The 24,155-nt window shown below is 38.6% G+C and overlaps 1 protein-coding gene across 5 annotated transcripts in view; it reads right to left on the bottom strand.

Moving 5' to 3' along the window:
* Nucleotides 1-24,155, bottom strand: part of rad51b (RAD51 paralog B) — a 52,644-nt gene that overhangs the window by 3,387 nt on the left and 25,102 nt on the right. For 4 of the 5 annotated variants that reach the window (XR_001608904.1, XR_001608903.1, XR_001608905.1 and 1 more), the window contains exon 9: nucleotides 19,509-19,587. Coding sequence is in view for 2 of the 5 variants with exons in the window: in XM_016267836.1 (XP_016123322.1) it covers nucleotides 19,509-19,587 (79 nt within the window). In the remaining 3 variants the exon portion in view is untranslated. Of the gene's footprint in view, nucleotides 1-2,359; nucleotides 2,755-19,508; nucleotides 19,588-24,155 lie in introns of those variants that run through there. The other variant, XM_016267837.1, reaches the window with a different exon arrangement.

The following is a 24,155-nucleotide window of genomic DNA, read 5'->3' as shown; positions in this document are numbered from 1 at the left end:
GTACTCTATATATATATATATATATATATATATATATATATATATATATATATATATATATATATACGGGCACGTGCTGCGAAAGGCACCGCGATAACCTCCCCTTGCTGGGATGCGTCAAAAGATGATGATCTTGTATCGATGATAGCCAGAGATATTGTGAAAAACATAAATGATTTGCAATATTAAGAGGATTTGGCATTTTCAATTAATGCAGGCCGGTTCCATTCTCTCTCTCTCTCTCTCTCTCTCTCTCTCTCTATATAAAAAATACTGTCTTTAAAATATGTTAATATAAAACATATATTTTAAAATACAGAAACAAAATCATTTTAAAAAGTAAAAAATAAATAAAAACAAAGGATTTGTTTCGGATGTAAGCATCAAAACAATGCCCTACCGTATTGCAACGCATCAAAGCAGCCAATCCAACACGGTCAAAAATAACTTAAAGAGGTTGCCACCATTTAGTAAACTGTGGACTAGCTTTGGCTCTTCCTGCTGACTTGAATCGTTGTTACCAAAGGCGAGACACGTGAGGAAAAAATAAACGATCAGTCGTGGGTCTATATTCTGTCATAAATCGCATACCATTCATTGCTGAACTTTCTACCAGTCCGTTACTGGAAATAAAACTAAATTACGGGTTGATATATCCCGATCTCAATAAATTTTACACACTCTTTTGGTCCGTGAATTAGATCTCGCTCGGGACGTGCGCTGTCTGTGGAGGTTTGGCCAGGACCGGTTCCAGAATTAAATCAAAATATTTTATGTTCCGTCCATTGCCAATCACTGCTATTTCGAGAGTGAATCCCGCATAAATATGCACATGTCATTCCCGAAACTTTGCAGGGTATAGCCTATGTGTTCGAAAAACTAAAGTTTCATACAAATTCTGAATGGATTAGCCAATACCCTAGAAAGTGTGCAAAGCAAAAAAACTTAACTGCGGCGCTTTCAGCAGTGAGTGAATTCTGACAAAACGTTTCTGATTGGCCATTGCATTTAAGAAATCAACAGATATGTCTGTGATTGGTTACATTGCTCAACGCTGCAAAAACACGTTGAGGTTATTTAGCGCTTGGCTAAGCGCTCCAATTGCAGCAGGGCCGACATCAGGGATTCCATGACTAACAATTTGGGGGGGCAATTGAATAGATTCGTTGGACTAATCCTATTACATTTGGAAAATAAAAGAGGTTAAAGTGTGTGAAATATAATTTTCTCAGTGCCACTGCGTTCAACAAGACAGTCAAAATGACGTAACAGGCAACGTATTGCGCCAGTGGCATAGTGGACGGGCACCGCGATAACCTCCCCTTGCTGGGATGCGTCGAAAGACGATGGTCTTGTATCAACGAAAGCCAGAGATATTGTCAAAAACATAAATTATTGGCAATATTAAGAGGATTTGGCATTTTCAATTAATGCAGGCCGGTTACATTCTTATTTTATTAGGCCTATTAGTTACTTTTATTATTAAATTAAGATTACAATTAATTTGCCCCGCAATAATTACCACATAACTGACGCGCTGCGAGGATAACAAAAGATTAGGCTATTTACTCCTCAATTAAAATGTTTTAAAAAAGGTCTTTTCAAGAAATACGTTTCTTCTCATTTTTTTCCCCACTATGTACGGGCCACAAGATAAATATTAAGGGAATAAATTAAAACAGTTATACTGTTATCAGCATATGATGAAGTAGTTTCATCTCTGAGAGAATATGCGGCGTCAGATGCCAAAATCTCCATCATTACTCCGTCATTCCATTTTTACTTTCAATTTCTGCAGTGAATTGACTGACATTAAGATGTTCACCGGCAAAACTCTTGCACAAAGTTTGCACGTTGCTTGTGTGATATCCATTGGCTCGCCTTCATGGTTTAAAACAGAAATATTTCCAACATTGCGCTGTAACCAATTACCCCGCCCCCTGTATCGAAAACGTACCGAACCGTGACACCACTGTGTCGTGTCGTATCGAACAGTGCATTTTGTGAACCGTTACACCCCTAATATATAATCACAGAGGACTCCTGATTACTGTCAGTAAGTAATATTTTATTATTATTATAATTATAAGTACTTAATATTTTTAAAGTACGAAGACAACATGAATACAAATGATTTCTTTCTAAAACTTGGCATCTGCAAGATTTCTCTTTATCCCTTTATTTGACCTATGAGCAACCCTTTAGTGCAGACCACTGTCTCCCTAGTTTACCTTATTAGATTTAAGTGGCTCATGTTTCTGGTAAACGCTACAAAAAAGACTCAAACAGACGTGACAAGAAAAATAGAGGTTGGTTTTACTTTGGCACAGACTGATATCATACAGTATACACACACATCAATTTGAGTGAAAGTTTGCAGGAGGAAATAAGGCCTCCACAGAGCTGTTAGATTGGTCCCCCATTGTAATTTATGGTGCTTTAAGTCTTGGTAAGGAACCGAAGCGGTTAAACGTCCAATATGAATTCCCATAAAACCCAAGCAAACATACTCCTAGTGAGCAGCTGAGGGTAATGAGTGCCAAATTTAATGTGGCCAGGTTTGTGGGGGACGACAATGTAAAACATGGCTAAGTACACATCCAGCTATGTTTTGCTACTGTCATTCCTGTGGCCGTGATGCTTATTATGAAACCTCTTGATGCCCAAGCTCTAGTTTTTCATGAGAAAAAACCTCTCCCATGAGGCTGGGTGCTAGTCTTGTTTAATTTTCAGTCCAAACCTCATGATGGGGCCCTAGAATAGAAGGCAAATACATGAACACCAAACTTACAGTGAAGCCCCATTCCTACAGGCAGCGCTAAAAATCTGTATCAGTTGGAAGATCACTGTAGTTACTCCTTGCATTGCTTATTTGTATAAAGTCTCTGTTACTTGGGCTTTCACTGAAAAAGAATGATGTCTGTCGCTTTGACATCGCACATCACTATCAATGTGAACGCCCTTAAGACCAATGTACAACCTTTGAGATATATTAGCATCCCCCACACACTGGCAGCTTCCATGCTTGGAGTAATAACAGCCATGACTGATTTCTCCAGTTCCCCGTAACAATAACAACCAGTAAAACCACATGACACATCATAACAAGAGGGTTTGTATTGGATGAATCCTTCAGAACTGACTGCTGATTTCACATGGCTGGTATTCCAACGTTCTAAGCGTGAACATGCTGCTTACAAACATAATTATTTACTTCATCTGGTTGCATTTCCATTGCATCACTCTACGCCGCCAAGACTGATCCCCTCCCTGTACTACGGCATCTATTCAATCTGGAGATAAGCAAACCCATAAACATACTTGAACAAAGTGTAGACGGATGTTGACTGGATCTCCTAACAAGCCTCTATATCAGATGCAACACATTAGTTTCGAGAGGCAGCGCCCTGCTAATACCGTGAAGCAGAGTGGTCGGGAAATGCTCTCCAGCAAGTAGGCCACTCATACTCATGTGCTCTGCATTTTCCATTTGACTGCCTCTGTACAGTACAGCCTTTGTAATCACACCAGCAGCTTGAGACAAACCGTAAATGTTTACATATGCCTTCAAGGGGGCCTCTCCAAATTCACATCATATCTAGTCTTTCTCTCACCCTTTGTCACACACAGACAAGCACACACTGTGCTGTTAACAAGAATAGATGAGAGCTATTACGCTTTTTTATTACTCCATAAAGCAGAACACATGGGGCAAGTCCTTGCTAGAGTGGCGAGACAGGAAATAGCAAATGGAAACCTGTAGCTTAGGAGAGGTGTACATTGCCTGACGCTCACCGTTCTTCATGCTGCCCTCTCTGGAAATGGCATATAAGTGCTTTGAGAACTCAGTAGTTGCATGAAGTAGTACAGATGTAAAATAAGCGACCCGGTTCGCGAGGCCCAACTCGTTGAACCAGGACAAGCACAGAGCGAACAAGAGATGACTTCTCTCGAGGGCTCTCGTGTCGACCCCTGCGACTCTGCCTCTTTGATTTATGAAGCTCAGATGGAGTCTGGAGGGCTGGGAGGAGGAGATAAAAGGTTTCTTGAAATGAACACCTTAGTGAAACCTGCTGCTGTATAAGGTAACACAGAAAAGGCCCCTTCACCTGGAGCACCACAGTCCAGAAAACTTCTCATTAGGGGGAAACATCAGTCTGGGCACTGAGAAACCAGAGCTGCGGAGAACCTGTCAGCCCCATCAGAATCTGTTTTTGCACTTGAGCATGTCTTCGCAAAACAGAAATGATTTGTAAACCCCCAAGCTATTCTGGTTTCATTCGAAACAAAACCCCCACAATAATCAAACCGAATTGCTAAATTACAGAGATGAGCAGCTCGAAAAATGTCTCACAGTCATGGGAGCCTTTACCCCACAGAACCACAGCAGCTAAAGGCATCCAGATCCAACACTGATTGCTAATAATGAGTCAGTGCAGTACTGGCCAAGACACATGGTACAGCTCTCTAAAATCCCTCTACTCCTCACTCTGCTGGAAACATTGAGTTAGCCAAGGTTAGTTTCAAGTTTATCTGTGTGAAAATAATGTGAGGCTTCAGCTTAGACACGCTGGGTAAAAAAATGGTACTTTCATGTTGCCCAGGCTTCAAATAAGTTGAAAACAGGCCGTAGGTCCAGGATCCTCTGCCATGCTTTCCTTACAGAATGAAGAGTTTCGTTGTTCCCTTGTTGTTCCTGCAGATCCCATTGAACTCCCAAATCCTCCATGTGGCCTGGCAAAGGGGCACCTTAATAAGGGCCTCGTTTTGTCCTTTGTGAGCCAAGGCTGGGGACATCAGCAAAAAAATTTCTGATTCAGAAATGCTTAATTTCCTCTGTGGAGATTTGAGGACACTGCGGCTTTTCAACAGAGCCAAAATATGAAGAACAGAAAGGGGGGATTGCAGTTATGTAATTGCCCTTACATAATCTCGATATAAATTTAATGAATTGGATGATAACCACCATTGTTTGCAGGCTTGTTTTTCATTGGAGGAAGGGTCAGGGTAGTTCATGTAGCTCAACTTAACCTCATTCTTTATAGGTTAGGCCTTAGGGATCAGGAAGAAGAATCCAACTGACAGGGCTCTGTCTGTCTGAGTTTGACTGAAAGTTACTGAACAGCCAGTTTTACTTTCAGGAGTTTTGGTACCCATGTATGCAATGCCCTCAGCTGAAAGAGGAACACTGAGTCCTGGGAGTACGGACATTTGCAGCTGTGACAGGGTGAGTCATTCTGTTTAGCACTTAAATAGAAGGGGGTTTCTGTTCAACAATGACACTGACACATAAGTACAGACAGAAATCTGCACATGTGCTTGTGCGCACACACACATACACTCAATGAGCACTGGTAAAGCACCAGTACCTGTGAAACAAATTAATCTTAAGGGAAACATGGCTAATGTAGAGGCTTTCGTTTGGTACTTCCATATTCACGTGGATGCACGTGTGGCTGGAATACAGAGCAGCAGCTGCAGTCCCGAGATGTGAGCAGATGACGGTTCCCAGAAGAAAACCCGCCAGTTCTTGCATGTCTTTTCACCAATTGATCAGGCAAGGAGGAACGAATTTCCAGAAATTACCCAACACCTGGGTAAATCAGTAACCGAAATCTCAGCAGGACAGTTTTCTCAATGACTCTCTAATATGAGCTTCGGAAGTGCAAAGTAAAGTGTGAAGTTCAAAGTTGTTTTGGTGAAAATTTGGTCAGGTTCTAGCTTCTCAAACTTTTGCAAACAGGTTGGTTCTAAGTTGGTCATCAATAACAATGCAAAACACAATTATCTAGTCATTGAAAGTACATACGGTTCTCCAAAGTCTCAGCATGATATGGGGCTGCGTAAGGTTTTAGGGTTTGGTTGAGTGATGTAAAAAAATGATGATTTCTGGTGCTGCTGCTTTCAGCAACTTATTTTCTTTATAAATCATAAAGATTTTCTTCTAGAGAAAACAAGCAATTACACAACATGAACAAAATGAAACATGGCAGTCCAGAAATATGATCTTCCAAACAAAATAAAAGTAGGGGAAGGTATGGGAAAAACCCAGAATCCATGAAAAAGAGAGAAAGTAAAAGTGGAAAGGAGGAACGCTGAGAGAGGGAAAGTAAAACTGGGATAGAGGAGAGCAAATGAGAGTTAGGAGGCGGCAAATAAATGAAAAGTCGAGAAAGAGAAAGAGAAAAAGAAGAGGGGGAGAGAACAAAGCCATCTTTGTGTGAGGCACTGAAAGAGTGGAGCAGAGCCAGGGCTTAGGGGGTGTTTCACAAGAGTACACTGACTGCATTCCTGCAATGTGATTATGGCCGCATTTAATTTATTCTCATGCAGGAAACACACTTAACCCTTCACTGTCCATCGGCTCGCATCAACTGGCCTTGAACCTGAAATCTTTTCCTTTATAATTATCCAGTAAATAAAATGACCTAACGCGGCTTGCCAAAAGATCCAACTACAGACTCTGTAGTTCCTGGTGATTGCTTTACAGTCATTCATTGACTTTGCTTTGTGTTTTGTGGCGTCAGACTGCTCTAAATCCAGGCCAATTCGGCCTGAAGCGATTACGCTGGGGATTCCCAGCACTGGATATTCTTTAGGTACACAAAGGCAGATCTGAAGTGAAACTTCACGCATTTTATCTGAAACTATAAGTATTTAATGAGGAAATTTGTTATAACAACTCAAAACATGCCAACGCATGAACTTGAAGAAATTTACCTGGAGGGCACAATTTTTGGCTGATATGTAAAAAAGGGAAGATTTTTGAGAATGTGGTTGTAAAATTTATTTTTGAAGGATTGTTTGATAAATATAAAAATATGAAGGAAGAAAGAAAACTTAATAAGGTAATAAGCTCATTATAAATATACTTCCTGCATTTGTATTAAGATCATAGTAAATTTAGAACAATATGTATTTTTTTAACCAACAATTAAGTATAAACTAAAATGCTTTTTCACCATCAGGCCAAACAGTTCTGACCTTGATGAATAATAGTACAATTTTCATTAGAAAGCCGTTCAGTACAGTGCAAACACAAACCATTTCATGCTTAGATTTCTCAGCAGGGTTAGCCAACCACAATCAGTATAGGAAAGCCTTTGGTGAAAGTGCTTGGTGAAATGGTTTAGTGATGTGGCGACTCAGAATTGGTCAAATACATTTTAATCCTGATTTTAAAGCTCCATAATGAAAATAGAAAAATGCAACCATAACAGAAGAGCAACATTCAGAAACAACACATTCTCAATCCCAACTCGTCACATTTGTGTGGGGTGGGGTTAGGTGCTCCAAAATATTTATGAAAGCATCAATGTATATACTGTAAAAACTTTTGATCTGACACATAAGGAAAACAACTGAAAGCCAACAGAGTACCCTGCATGCTGAAAAATGTCACTAAAGGGGTACCCTAGACAGACCCGATGAAATTAGACTCGAGTCCGACCCGACTGCATTTATTTTCAAACCCGACAGGACCCAAAAGTAAACAGCATTGACGTGTGCACAGCCTGCAGTCATGCAGCCAGTCAGGAAAATCCCGGCGTCCTGCTGACTGATTTGGCCAGTTGTGACCAGTGGATTTGAAAAATAAACGTGATAGTTTGATAAAAATTAAATCGATAGCTTGTCATCGCTAATCTAAAGCATAACTCATGATCATAGCATAATTCATGGCTTCGCTAGTGTTGTCTGGAACCTAATCTCCGGCGAAAGGCTTCTGCACACAAAAAAAGAAAAGCCCTGCCTGAATACACAGCATAATGAAAAGAGTGAATTCTCCTGATGGATCTCATATCTATAAGATGGATTTCTGTAGGCGAGGTTACAGACGTATGATCCTTTTCTATGTGCATTTCTCACTTAACGCGAACGTGCAAGTACACATTCAGGATAGTTTAAAAGAATTCGGGTATTATCGGGTCCATTTGAAAAAAAAAAGCACATTTATTTTAAATTACCAGAGAACTGAGGCCGCTAATACCGAACCCGTGTCCGAAGCACTCGTAGAAATTTTGGACCCGAACCCGCTCGGGTCGGACCTTTGGTTTTCGGATCCAAGTGGACCCGTGAAGACCTCTACCCTGTGCATTAAAAAGTGACTCCAAGGGGTCCTGACCAAGCTAGTTGGGAGTTTTTTTTTTCAAAAACATCACCCGTTCAGCCTGATAATGAAAATTACTAGAATCAATACAATTCTTCTGAATGATCTAATTTTAGGCAACAACAAAGAGAATTCCACATTAAGTCATTTCAAAAGATCTGCACAGAAAGCATAAGTAATTTCTTCAGACAGTCTTGCAGAGTGTCTTGGACAAACCTTGATTTGTTTAGCCAAATCAAGACTTGATGGTCATGGCTGCTAACCTCTATGGTTAGGTCCGTTTCCCAAATCCTGGAAGACCACACACAGATCTGTCAGCTAGAGAAGACAACCCCTATTTTGACGGGCCCACCCTAGCTCCCTCTATGATTCTGTGTGTTTACACCTAACACAGAGAGAGGGAAAATTAGATAATGAAGAGAGAGCAGCACATCATTGGGGTTGACCACTCCCTGAGGCCACAAATATAGTAGCCTACTCATTCTCGAGCCACCTATTCATATATTCTTATACATGCCCCTCTTCAACAACTGCACTGATCTCCACCCAGTTGCTGGGAATAAAAAAACAGGAGCAGTTGAGAGAGAAAGGGTGGGTGGGGGGCAAAACCAATGCTGGACTAAATAAAATCTCCTCGCCAAAGGATCAAAGCTGAACTTGGCAATTTAATTCCAAGAGGATATTGCCATTCCCAAAGGCTTCCCTTTGCCTCCAGCCATCTAGGCCTGTTACCCCTCTCATTAAAGGCACAGTCTTAAGCTGTAGTGTAGCAACCGGAGCAGCATTATCCCAAACCTGCTTTTCCCTGCCCATTACGGAAAGAAAGTTCTGTCAGTCTAACCACAATCCAATGAGGTTGGACCAACACTACTGTCATTTAGATGTATTACATAACAGTTTTCCAACAGAACCAAATAGAGCATAGGCGGGGCTAAGGACAATTATAAAGTCCCATTGTTTTAGCTGTGCCAGTACAGCGGAGTTCAACTTTTTAGGAAACATAACTTTTTTCAACGAGGCCAAGTATGCAGCTGGAGCGATGACTGCAGAAAATTCAGCTTTGCCATCACAAGAATAAACTACACTACACAATTTTGTGATGCCTAAACATGTAGCATTTGTGTTTTTTTATTTTATTTAGACAGCAGAATAAATTAATAATAATTTCATTATTAATAAATTAATAATAATAATCAGCTGTAAGTGAGCTACATCACATCAATGAAACCACTTAGCTACTGTTGAACAAAGCTTAAAAAACAATATTTGCTGTGAGCAATAGGTCAAGAGAAACAATTATACAATGACAAGCACTGTTTAGATGTTTCGAATCAGCTACTTGCTAAGAGTTCAGCCAGAGTGCAATATTCAAATGCAACATCATATCAAGAGCAAAGGGCTGTGAATCTGGTACAGAGAGGGTATAATTCATGTTTACAGAATAAGGGCTGAGAGGTGCACATAAAATTTTAACTGAGCAATACTATATATTAGGAGGCAATCCGAAAGTAAACTTTGGGCAAAATTATGGGGACATGTGTTGAGATAGTGAGAAACATAATGAGAGAGAGATATCTAAAACGGAGAAATAGACAGCTAATCCCTACAAGCAGCTGTTGTGTTCTGACCGACACCAGAAGCTGCCATCTGTGACCTCACTAACACTGGTGTAAAGGTTAATCATTAAAGTGCATATACACCAACACTCATCTCTTAGGTACAGAGGGGTGTATGACTAACCCCATGACAACCCCAGTTTATCACAGGCTCACACTGCAAAGCTACCCTGAATCACGCTTTGAGCATAAGGAGCTTCATTTTCTGCATAGAATTCAAGTACTACTTCAAATACTAAACCTCAAGAACACGATCCTCAAGATATTTACTTATTTATTTTTTAATCAGGGTAGTTTGGAAGAAGGCTTCACACATCATTAAAACCTGTGCAAAGTATTGCTGAGGCTCTAGGTGATGACTTCCAGCCTCTGATACCCCACTCGGGTTAAGCCCAAAGTATACGCGAGGGTCCGTGGCATACAGTGTGCGTGACGCAAATTTCGTCACCAGAATAGTACGCTCGTTCTGTATGCGCACCACTCAATTTTTAACATAACTTCTGGAGACAATAGCACAGACACTGGAAAAAGATGAAACTTTCTAGAGCTCACGTGCCAGCCACCTGCATTCTTGCATGCTATCAAATGGAGTATACTTTGAAAGGCTTTGCATTTGACTGCATGTCTTGGTCTTGTCTTGGACAAAGTCTTGACTTATACTCAATCCTCCTCTTGTCTTGGTTTTAACTCAAACCGAACCCTCTTCTGGTCTCATTCTTGAATTAGACTCGAATGAGCTGGTGTTGGTAACAACATCGCCAGACATCATTCATTTATTGATGACAGTTGCCAATTTTTGATGACCCAAGCAACAGAGACCACTGGCGATGCAACAAAGCCAAGCAGAGTAGCAAAACAATGAGGCAACAGTGCTGCAGATTTGGGGCATCTCGCATGCATCTCAATTCAGATTCCTAAGCTACACTACAAACAAAAAAAAAAAACACTTGAACTACCTACCCCAGTGCACTTCACTGCTTCCTATGCTTTACGTCACCATGGCACTTTCCACGAGATAAGACTGTCCAGGGCACTTCAATGCTCTGTCAACTACAATAGTGGAAAATGTGAAGTTTTTTGCTCCTTGGTACTTCAAGACGATATGGAGTAAGTGATTCATCAGCTAGCAGAGTTCTCAGCAGCAAGAGCACAGCAGCAAACATGTGACTCATTGGCAGGAATCAGTGTGTTTGATGTCCTTACTCTTGTCCGACCAGGATAACATCGAGGCACACCATAGTTAGAAGGCTTTGCAGTAATTTTCAATGATTGGTTCAGTTAAAGGAGCTCTTGGGTAACACTTCATTCTTCGTTCTTCTCCACCTTTGGCACTTCACCCATTGTGTATACACATGAGCAGATATGCAGTTCCAGTAGACTAGGGGTTGCCAATCCTGCTCCCGGAGAGTTTAGCTCCAACCTGCCCCAACACACCACCTTGGAATTTTCTAATAATCTGGAAGACCTTGATGATCGAATTCAGAATTTAATTAGGATTGGAGTGGAACTCTGCAGGATAGTGCCTCACCAAGAACCAGACTGGACACCCTTGCAACAGACTTAATTGCATGCTCAGGAAAGGGGCTAGTCAATTTTTAAATTGTAGTGGAGGAAAGTTAATGCTGAGGAAACCTGCTCCTGGTTGAGGGAGGTGATATAGCGGCCCATTTCAGTAGATGTCTCTTGGCTGTTCATTTACAAATGAACAGGAAAATGATTGCCTTCAACACAAAGAGAAGGTGTTGATGGTCCATGAAACAGTCCATGGAAACCATTTCTAAATGTCCTGGAGGTGCTGCCCAATAATAATTAGCCATTTAAAGACAATCTACATGAATTTAGAAGGGGTGCCAGTGTCAATCTCTGTGGTGGTGGATTGCCACATGATACCCAGTAGTGCTGCCACAATAAAAAGCTACATTCATATCCATCTCATGGATTGACCGGGTTATGCCACTGGCTATGAACATACAGGAAACCTAGCATGTCTCAATAAGATTTGCACATGAGTTTCTTCCAAATAGGCTACAGAAAGTTTGTCCATACAACTTCCTTTGTGGCCTATACCATCTGTTTTAGACATTCCGTCTTTAGTTGAAGCGAATTTACCTTTGCCAAGAATTCAGGTGTGACAAGTTCAATCATTTCAATTCGATAAGAATGAGACCAAGCTAGACTTCAAGAAAAAAAATAAACTTCAGCAAGATGCACAACATTCATCATCATGTTGTACAGAATGTTGTACTCATATATTCAAATGACTAGCACAGAAACACGTTTTTTTCAAGTTTCCCGGCAGGACATGAGTGGTACACCACAATACATCCTCTTTGCCAAATGACAATTCTACCAGAGAACTATTAAAGTACTAAACCAATACTCAAGTCATTCTTTAATGACTTGGCCTTGGGCCTTAGCTGGAAGCAAGCACAACATTTAATTCAAATATATTGGATTCATTTGTAGAATTCTTCTTATGTGCATGCTTAGTTCTTGATTTGAAAACATTAATAAAAAGGAAACCATGATAAACCACAAGTAACAAACGAGGAAGCGAAAGGCGTCCCATTACAGAAATATGTTTTACAATCCCTCAGACTGGATAACAATTCAGAAATTCATACAGTGGAAATGGTAATAAAATACCTCACCTCATTTTTTTTGAGTAATGACAAATAGATCTGACTCTTGACTCTGTAGTAACTGATCCAACACTGCAAAAAAAAGTATTTCCTAATAAAAATAAATTAGGTTTAAAGCAAAAATCTTTAGCACTATTTCACACATGTATCTTTCTCAGCCCACTTCCCACTGACCTCATTCAAACAAAGGTTTCTATATACATTAGACTTAAGGGTAGACCCTGACTAGTTAGGCTTTGTTAGATAAATAAAGCTCAAGAGTTTTGTTCTCAAAGTGGGAACTGGCAAATCTTAGGTGATTAGCAGCTAATCTGTTACCATTATGAAAAGGCTTGTTTGTGATTAGTTGATAAGACATATGAGGCATACGTTTGTTCTTACCTTTCGTTCTTTTAAAAATATGATGTGTACAGTACTATACACTGTATTACTATCAGCATTATGACCTACATTATTCATAGTGATACATTTGCACACACCTTTACTAACACGTTGATATAGGTGTTTTGAGAGTCTTTAGAGCTCATTATGTGCGGAGTTATTAAATGAATGCTCCTGATATTTATTTAGGCGTGAAGCTCTAAGCTCAGTTAAATGAATCAGCGTGTGCTGAATAAGACTGAGAGGACTGAGAGACATATTCATGATTAATGCCAGCATGCTCCTATCATCTGGGGCTACGGCATTTACTGTAATGTATGAAAGCAGGTTTGAGTCACTTCTCGCTCATGGTGAGATGAAAAGGGCGACCATATGGAGACAGACAGACAGATAGACAGGCAGACACAAGCACACACAGTGCCGTCCAGCTCTTCTATTCTGCAATGACAGCATGTTCCATATGTGCTCCATGGTGAGTCCCAGCAGGCTGTTAAACAATCCTGTATCCATAAGTGAAATCCCAGACATTTGAGATCTAGGGTAATATCTCTTTTGTTCCTTTCTCTCCTCTCCATTCTGCCTTGTAATAGGACTGCACGAGTATGACAACAATTATCGATTATTTATCCTAACAGTACAATCAATATATTTTCATTAATAGAATTTACATAATTATGTAATTATTTGTATGGATCAACTGCATGTCATATTCTTTGCTTAGTTAGCAAATCAAAAAGAAGCTGAGAAGTATTCCTCAATTTATTAATATTTCAGTTATTGATTTGTACAAATGCTTTCATTAAAAACTAAACGGTTCACACTGCACAAAACCACTTATGACTTATAGGTCACTTATTTACACACAGTCTACACCTTACAATGAACCCAATCAATTCCAAATGAACACCGATGCTCTTTTTGGATCTAAAATTTCTATTATGCCACCATGAACGCAAGTAAAACATGAAACAATAAAGAAAAATATTACAATAGCGTTCAAAGGTTTGGGGTCAGAAATATTTGTAAATATTTAATATTTAAATTTTAATTTTATGCTCACCAAGACTGCATTTATTTGAATAATAATAACTACAGTATAATAATTACTACAGTAAGAACGGTAATATTGTAGAATATTATTCCAATTCAAAATAACTGTTTTCTATCTTAATATATTTTAAAATGTAATTTATCCTAAAACTGAAATTTTAGCATAATTGCTCCAGTCTTAAGTGTCCTTTAGAAATCATTCTGATATGTGGGAATAAATGTTGAAATGCATATCAGAATGATTTCTGAAGAAAAAAAAAATGTACTGACTCCAAATATTTCAACACTATGGGAAATGTGACAGATGGTGAAAATTGTTCGTCTTCACATTTTTTTGACAAAGTCTGATGTAAGAAGACCTATGGTTTTGTTTCTTGCCAGGAACTTTCACTTTAGGCTTATTGGAAATTTTAAACACTGAGATTACCTAACCATCTCACAACTTCCTTTAAAATCACATAAAAATGTCTCATGACACTTATGGAAAAGGAAGTTATGCAACATGGAGGGATGACAGCAATACAGAATGAGTTAAAAGTAATGAGATCATTTATCGAGATGAGGCATCATTGACTGGTGCGGTACAGTATGTCATGGTAAACATTCAAAGGTTAAGGGCCAAAATATTTATTCCAAGTGCATGTTTTTCCATCGTTTCTAAATGAGAGACATCTTGTGTTTTTAAGTAGTTGTGTCCTGTTGAAAACAGTAAAAATAACTTTAAAAACATTGTTCCACTCCATCCAGCTGTTTTGAACGCAAGAATGTAATTCACATAATTAAAAAAAGTTAAAATAATAATACTTTTATTCAGCAAGCACGTATTAAATTGATCAAGAATGACAGAAAAGACTTTAACATAGTTATAAAAAGTTTCTATTTTAAATAAATGTTGTTTTTTAAAATTTGTATTCATCAAATAAATTGCGGGGGAAAAAATCATGGTTTCCACTAAAACATTAAGCACCACACCCATTTTCATTTGGGACAATAAGAAATGTTACTTGAGGACCAAATCAGAAAATTAGAATTATTTGTGAATGATCATGTGACACTGAAGACTGGACTGCACTGGACTAGGCTGAAAATTTAAGAAAATAAATAAATAGGAAAAAAAACACAGTTACAGAAAGTAAAAAACAAAATTTTAAATTATAAAAATATTTAACAATTACTGTTTTTTACTGTATTTTTTCGATCAAATAAATACATCCTTGGTGAGCATAAGAGACTTCATGTATCCACATCATATATATCACAGCTGGAGGAAGAAGTGTTTGTTTCAGATATATAGCAGGAAGTTGAGGTTTGTATTATTTTACTTATTTGCATTAGCATTTTTGGCATCACCCATACGCCAGTAACCAACCATAATTATTTCTGGATTATAGTGAAGTACAGAGACGTGTTGGGATTAAATATTGGCAGGACGCATTAGTGTATGCGTGTGTGATTGACTTGAGGACATTGTGTAAAGAGCTCAGAGAGAAGTGTGTGAATAGTGGCTTTTCTCACACAGGGGCTTTATTTGAAGCTGGCAGGCCTTGCGCGCCACACATCAAAGATGCACTTGTTGAGAGAGAGAGAGAGAGAGAGAGAGAGAGAGAGAGAGAGACTGATTAACACAACTGATGCAGAGAGCCAGACCACAGCAAAACTATTCAATAGCTGGATTGAACTGGACACACATAAGACTCTCTCACTCTCTGACATACAAACACTTCATAGAGAAGCTCTGTCAGCAAAATACAGAAATAGAGAATTGCTTAGACATAGCGATGCATCAAAAGCCAAAATTCTTGGCCGAAACTGAAAATTCAGGACATACTGGGCCGAAAATTGAAGGAAAAATAATTAAGTTAGATGTTTGTTTGAAATAAGTAAGCAAATTCGAAATAATATCATATATATCTCTAAGTAATTATTCTTCCTTTAGGTGAATGTACTACCATAATATCAAGGTTCAGTATTTAAAATATTGGATAATATTTGTTTATTATTGTACAACTATATGTTTATGTACTATATACTATATGTATTATATGTAATTATTGATGTTTGGCTAATGTAAGCACATTTGTACCCTATAAAGTGCATAACAAAGGATTTTTTATTTACTTATTTAAAATAATACCCCAAATGTCTGGGGTACATACCGATTGATTGATTTTTTTTATATATTTTACAGAATCCTGAAAAAAAAATACTGTATCAAAGTGTTTGCAATATTATGCAGCACAGCTGTTAAACAAATGTATTATGAAGGATCATGTGACACTGAAGAAAATTGAACTTTGCTATCACAGAAATTCTATTTAAAAAATATATCAAAACAGAAGCAAAATAAATTTGAATTGTATTAATATTTCACAGTATTGTTGTTTTAACTGTAATTTTGATCAAGTAAATGCACCCTTGGTGAGCATAAGAGACTTTGAAAACATTTCCCTAATATTTATCCATTGACTATAGCCATTCAACATTGCATTATAATTGAGAGCTATCAATATGAACATTTATTAGACTTAAAAATAGCATCTAGTTTAAGTGAACTTAAAAAAAATTTCACATTATTACAATAATTGTAATAAATGTCATATTTAGCTACCCGTGCCCTTCACCAAGTCGGAAATATACAGAAATTGAATAAAGTTAGCAAACACTAAATTCTAAAATAAAAATAGTTGAATCCTTAAAGCTACAAAGGTTATTGATTTCCTCTTTTTTCTTTTGTTCTTTGATTAACAGACATCACAGCAGCTGGGTTATTAGGTTATTTGGCTGCTATTACTTTAAGAGCTGCTGCTGCTGAACATGACATGGACTTATACTATGCCCTAAAAGTATGTACTCTTTTAGTGAAGAAAAAGTACATACTTTTGAGTATGTAGAAGAATAGTAGGCAAGCATTGGGACATACTACTTTCGTCATAGCTGCTTCTTTAACGGACACTCTGTTGCTTAGTTACGTGCATTCTGTGACTGTTTAAATTGCCCTGTCAATCATCTTGTCACAGTTAACATCATCCACATTTCGTTTAATTTGATTCCCTACCGTATTGGAGAGAAATTAAGAGGTACGTTGATCTGCTAGTCGCAGGTCTATCATGCCGAGAACTCTGCTCATGTGTTTGCATAATGATGCATTTAAAAGTTAATGACCAAACTTATCAATATAAAAGTTCACAGTGTTGCTGCAGATGAAATATAATGTGGATAACATTAAATTAATATTTTCATAATATTGATTATGTTTTACTAAATTAATTGTATTAATTTAGGTTAGCCCCTTAACTGTCATGCAGGTGCACTATCCAAACTTAAATTGTTGTAATTTATGAACACTTTGGAATACAGACATAAGGTTGCTCTCTTTTTAAAGAAGAAAATCAGCAGATTATCGCAAAAGTGGAATTAAAAAAAAATTTAAGTATCAAAAAGTTATGGTAGTTTAAATTTACTGTAAAGAAAATTACACTATATTCATTTTATTTTATATATAATATTTTACATAACAGGTTTTACTCTAAAATTGGTATACAATTAAAGCCTTATGTCTAAATAAGTTATGTTCCAAATTTGAAGTTGATATGAAAAAAAATTGAGGTTCCTGTGAGATTTTATTTAGGGCGTTGTACCACAAACAGCCACCGGGTGCCATTCAAACTCTATTACATTTTTGAATGCATTTTTCTGTCACAAATGTCTAGATTTATCTGTCAATATTACTTCTATCTCAAACTATGATATATTTTTTGTCACGATTATAAAAAGTTTTGATTGTAAAAGAGCGTAATGCATTTTGTAATATGACACTTGACACCGCCCACTAAGGGGGAGGAGACCGCCAAAATATTTAAAGTACCATTTCCATGGTTTCGCAATGTCCGATTTCAAAATGGTTTTCACAGGATGAATCTTGGGCTTCTAAGCTTTCTAATGATATATGATGATTACTAAAAGATTTGATAGAGAAAAAGGACAACAAAAAAAGAGTGCCAAGCATCCCACAGGTGGGACGGTGACAGTTAAGGGTTAGACATTGATTATTTTTCACTCAAATCCCTTTCTCTACCTGTCAGTCGGTCGCGTATATCCGCCATGTTTGTAGTTTTTAACACTTTTTATGCGTGTTTGTAGTTCTAATCGAATCCTCGTTCACCGCCTAATGTGTTGTGGGCAATATTAGCCGTTAGAGTGTGCATCGATTTGCACTTCAAATTCTAACCAGAAGTAGTAGACCATCCGGGAATCTTTGGCATACTTTTTTTTAAACGTACTATGATTTGGGACATACTGATTCTATTTTCGAATACTATTTAGGATGGATAGTATGCGAATTGAGACGCAGCAACACATTCTTAAAAGTGACTCATATATAACATACTTATCTGCATGCACATTTTTAAGGCAGCTTTAATCGCCTTTATGGTAACTTCATGACTTAATTGACGACATAACAATGACTATGACATTGCATGTTTGTAGTTTATTTTGCACGTTCTCGTCACCTGTACTATCCCACGCAGAGGTGAGATATATATTTTTTTCTCTGACTTTTCAAATCCGAGCTGATTTCAGGTTGAATATCCAATTAATCAACAAAATTATTAAAACAATTAACAGAATAATTGTTAGCTGCAGCTTTAAACTTTTTTTTTACTACATTTCTCATACAAAAGCTACAACAGCTCTCTAAACAAAAGCACCAAATGTGCTCATTTAGTGCTTGCTTCCTCTAATAAAACCCAACAAAAACAAGAACAAGCTCCTGAATGTGAGCTCATATCAGCTGTGGCACAGAAATTAACAGGAAGTGTGAGCTGTTTGATTAGTCTTTGTTATTAAATTATGCTGAACTGATACCACCGATATCAATCATAGCTTTCTGTAAAAATGCATAAGCAAACGACTTCAATTCCAAACCCCAAAATGAACTCGGGTACATCAAGGTGAATTACTTTTGAATCCTCTTCCAAGTGCTGTTAAAAATCCACCACACATACACCACCATAAACCTCTGCCGAAGAGCCAAAACATTCCCACTATGTTTTTCCTCTGATATCCTGTTTCCCATTAAAGTTTTGTGGTGTTGGGAATCCACACAAACCGCCGCGAGGTAAGCTGTGAAGCCCACAGATGAATTCAAATGGTCCTGACAGGACAGCCAGAGGTCCTGGACGTTAAAATGCAGTGGGCAGAAGTTCTGACCCAGAAGGTTTAACAACACAAACCACACACACAAATGAGTGTATTTGTCTTATTAGCATTTTTCAAACCAACCGTGGTATTTTTTTATGATTCAGATTACTGACACTCAGTAAAAAAATTTGAGTTGTGACTTTCAGTTACTAAAATCTAGATTAGGCTGCAACAACTGAAATCTTGCATGACTAAAACAAAACTTAACCTCAAAAGATATATATATATATATATACACACTGTATGACCTAGTATGACCTAGATCAACAAAAAAAATCCCTTAAACATTTCAATATACCGAATTAATGCCGCCTATACAGTTCCTGTGTGAAATCATGATTACTTCTTTAAGAATCATTTTCATTTCCACTGGTACTTAGACCTGTACTTACCTGCCTTACATCGGTGTCATGTTTTAGCATGACATACTGTGATTATTTCAGGAGATTACATGGGCATGAGTTCATGAGGTGCAGTTGTGTCAGTATGCTGTCTATCTAGCACACTCACCCTCAAGACGGATGCCCTCCTTCTGAACGGTGTAGCTCAGCACGGCAAAAGGGGCCACAGGTGATTTGGCTATGACAATCTAAAACAAGAAATAAGAAGAGATTCAGAATGAGTAAGGGAAGGGCTCAGCGTCACTTCAAGGCCATGATATCAATATAAGGCCAAAGTTTAATAACTAATAATTAAGGCGCACAATGGACTCAGTATTATAATATATTCATATAATAATATTTTTATAAATATTCATACTGCATTTAGTAAAAATGTGATACTGTGAAATATTATTACAAGTAATATATATATATATATATATATATATATATATTTTTTTTGTTTTGTGATGAAAAAAAAAATATATATATCTCTATTTAAAAATGAATATTAATATATTTTAAAATGAAATTTGTTTTGTGATGATACTTTAGAAAGTTTAGAATTTTTAAAATGGAATATATTTCTGTGATGTAAAGCAGAATTTTTGGCATCATTGCTCCAGTCTTTAGTGTCACATGATCCATTAATATTTTTGAGGAATAAAAGTTCAAAAGAACAACATTTATTTAAAATATTTTTGGTAAAAATGTAAGTCTTTACTGATCAATTTAAGGCAACCCCTACTGAATAACTATAAATTAATTAATAAAAAAAAAAAACTGACCTAAAATTTTGAACAGTAGTGTACAAACACACAAAGAGCCCAAATGAAGATATTTAAAAAGTGCTTTAAAAGATAATGTATTCTTTATTTTGATTTCATTTTTATATTTTAAATAAATAAATGAGACAACGTTTACATTTTTATTTTTAAATAAATAACCACAAAATTTAGTAAAGTCAGGAGACACTTGTTTTCCGCCAGCTTATTTTATTTATCTATCTAAAATAATAATAATACTAACAACAATAATATCTCATATAATACAATAATATTTAATATTATATTATATTATAATATATATCATTAATATGATTTAGTAGACTAAATTAACAACCCTAATAATACTACTTGGATTTAAATTTTTCACATGACTGTACTCTTTCCCCTCAGGCAACAAATAAAGGCATTTACGTGGCTGCTACGTCAATGGGCATAAAAGCAATCAAAGGATCCTGGAAAACAGCCTGTAAGAAAGCAGCAGCATTGAGTTACCAGACTCAGCAGAGGCTGCCGGCAACCTGCGTCACTGCCTATTAGAGATCCTTGCGAATCTACATAACTCTTTTTGCCATCAGCCTCTAATATCGAAACTCTGCACTGGGGTGTGGCATGTTCAAAATTAGACACCTTAGTAAAAAACATACTCATCAAAACTCAAAAGAGGAAACGGAGTGAGATGAAGGACGCAACTGTCTGCTAACTGTTGCGTAAACACACGTCGGAAATGATTCAGACTCCCGAACATAAGTAAACAAACGAAGCTTTTGTGACTTCTGCTTAATATGACTGCGGTATTCCTTAGGACTTCATGAAACGCTTTTCTGTCTCAAGTGAATCATCCACAGACTGCAAGCCTCGCTCTAGGCTTATTTGTATAATAAACCGGCACATTTAAAGGGATATCCGGTTACCTGTGGTTAAGAATGAGTTAGTTTTTAAAAACCTGCTGCCAGTTGCTTTGTGTGAATGCAGTTCCTTACTGATGCACCGTGACACACAAACACAAAGCTTTCTGGTCACCCAAACCAGCCCAGTTCTCCCAAACGCACATCTTTCACGTAAGGAAGTCGCATGACTTTACCTTTAAGGGATAAATTCCTCAGTAAATGGCTGAAAAGCAGGGAGTTTCTGAGGGTATTTTTTACTGAAGTGGCCTTGCCAGAGCTACTGAACCGCACAAAAGAGCCAGGCACCATTGCCTTCCTTGTGTACCAGCAGTTTTGGACCACTGCCTCTCTATCAGTGCACTTTTCTTTAGGTGGGAGCTCAGTCGGAAAAGAGAAAAACAAAGTCCTCAGGGCTCTAAGGGTGTGAAGGCAATGAGGTATGCCATCATTTGACAGGATGAAAGCAAGTAGGGTAGGCCTAAAAATGAGAGGGCTGGTGGAGTAAGCAATTTTCTTTCTTAAGCTTGTCTGATGAGAGCAGTTTTATTCCCTGTACTGACGCATTTCCTGGAAGCAGGAAGTTTAGGTGGGACATATCGAAGATACTGTCCTTTAAAAAAAATAAATAAATAAAATATATATATATATATATATATATATATATATATATACACATATACATATAACAGTAAAATCATGATTTGCAAGTTGCTAATAAGTTTAAGGTATTGGGGGAGGGACATGATCATTCTAGAGAGAATATAATTGGACAAAAAGATTTTTTAGATGTGTAAAAAAGAAAATTTTTAATGTGTATATTTCTACTTAAAAGGATAGTTCACCCAAAAATGAAAATTATGTCATTAATTACTCATCCTCATGTCGTTCCAAACCCGTAAGACCTCATAAGACGTTCATCTTCGGAACATGGATTATTTTACCGATCTCCTTGCTATGTTTCTGTGCCTTGATCGTGTAAGGATACTTTCTGTCTATGGGAGAGTCAGAGAGCTCTCAGATTCCATCAAAAATATCTTAATTTGTGTTCCGAAGATGAGCGAACGTCTTACAGGTTTGGGACGACATCAGGGTGAGGAATTAATGACAGAATTTTCATTTTTGGGTGAACTATCCCTTTAAGATTTTTGTCACCTGGTTAGGTGTTTTTCGGTTGGTTTTGCATTTGTTCGTTAAGTCATATCAAGTTTGCTTCCCTTTCATGGGAACTTCGAACTGCGTCCTATAGGGGTCGCTATGGGGAATGCCTCGTTGTGACCCGTGTCTGAAGCATACATTGAAAAAACACCAACTCGTTGGCCGGCGACAGCCATGACATCACTACCGGTGCGACTATAATATAAATAGGCGCTGGGAGCACACATCATTCTCTTCTTCGTCTTCATTGACTGTTCTGTTTGAAATGTGCATTTCCAAGGAAAAAGTAAGAGCTATCTCCATTCATTATGGCGATCTCAGGTGGACCTGGCCGATGAGTTTAAAGAGGGGCTTTCCCTCTCGCGCTTATCGGCGGTGGGCGAGAGACAGCCATTGGAGGATGATGTTCCCTCTTTAACATCATCTGATCCAGGGGCCAGTGCTCTGCTGGGTTCAGCCCAGGAAGAGCAGGAAATGGATGAAGAGAGGGAAGAAGCTGAGGCTGAGCCTTCTCAATCCTCCTGCCCTGCGTATGATGAGCTCTTAGAGGTTATGGATCTCGCCACAGCGAGGCTTGACTTGCCGTGGAAGCGGACTAAGGAAGTGATATTGCGAGATCGTCTCGAGGAAGGTTATCTTTCTGGCCATAACCCTCCAGCTCAGGTAAGCCTTCCTTTCCTTCCTGATCTCCATACTGAGATCGAGAAGGAATGGAAGAGGCCGTTTTCCTCACGCATCCATCGGTTTCAGCATACCAGTTATGCGAATATCGAGGCAATTGAATGGCAGGGCATACGCAGCAGCAGGTCAGGCTGTTGCTTTGCTGCACACTATGGTGGTGCTCCAGGCATACCAGGCTGACCTGCTGAAAGACCTGGATAAAGGCGAGGGCCTTTCTTCTGATGAGATGGCTGAATTGCGCCGTACCACGGATCTTGCTCTCCGTGCTACCAAGCAGGCTGCCTCTGCCATGGGCAGATCTATGGCGGCAATGGTAGTGACGGAGAGGCATCTGTGGGTAAACCTGGCAGACATCGGGAAGAAAGAAAGGGGCTTTCTTCTCGATGCCCCGGTTTCGCCCTCTGAACTTTTTTGTACATCCGTTGAGATGGTGGTCGAAAAGTTCAGGGAGGCGAAGGCGCGCTCAGCATCCTTCAAAACCTTCATTACACGAAGGTCCAGGTCTGAGCCCGAACAACCCAGGAGTCCTGGCCCGTCTCGGTTTGAGGATCAGAGACGAGCACAGAAGGCAAGTGTCGCGACTCGCGCTCCTCCTCCGCCTGCGGGTAGGGGTAGGAAGTATCGTGGGTCAAAGGGAGGTAGGCAAGACCTAAGGGATGTGATCCAGACAAGGCGTCAGCGCTTTCATCCAGATCAGAGTTATACTTAGGTATCCATCTACCCTTTTCTTCCCACCATCTCTCCACCTGACTGAGGTTAGGTGGAAGCTTCCTGTATAACAGTCTCCTACTGGACCTATGATGTTTTTGGTTGGTTCTATGGCTAAATCATAGTAACCACCTTACTGATGGTCCGGTCTAGAGGCTTCTCCGGACAGAGCTCCGACGCGGGAACCATGGTGGGTGAGTACGATCCATGTCTAATATATGTATATATGAATATATATGTGTATCTAATGAGACTGGTGGTTGTGTGTTAACCTCTGCTAGTTTATTTGTAGGGCTTCCCGGGACCTGTGTGTTCTGTCCCTTTTCTAGGATAAGTCCTCGATGAGGCCCCCTCTGAAAGCCAGGTTCGGAACCGGGTGCTCGACTTGCAGTGTTTGTTTCACTCGTCAATATATGTCCAGACGGTAAGAAAAGCTGGGTTTTCGGCTTCATACTTCCTGGATCATGCGGCCATAACACAGGATTCTGCGGGAGCCTTCGTGATCATCGGGCCCCGGCGCGTCACTGCAAAAATTTCCTGGACGTCCAGGCTGGGGTT

The sequence above is a fragment of the Sinocyclocheilus grahami genome, unplaced genomic scaffold (genome assembly GCF_001515645.1).
Source record: "Sinocyclocheilus grahami isolate Dianchi unplaced genomic scaffold, SAMN03320097.WGS_v1.1 scaffold40.1, whole genome shotgun sequence".
Classification (NCBI taxonomy): domain Eukaryota; kingdom Metazoa; phylum Chordata; class Actinopteri; order Cypriniformes; family Cyprinidae; genus Sinocyclocheilus; species Sinocyclocheilus grahami.
The sequence above is the reverse complement of the archived record's forward strand: the minus strand, read 5'-3'. Positions and strand labels throughout refer to the sequence as shown.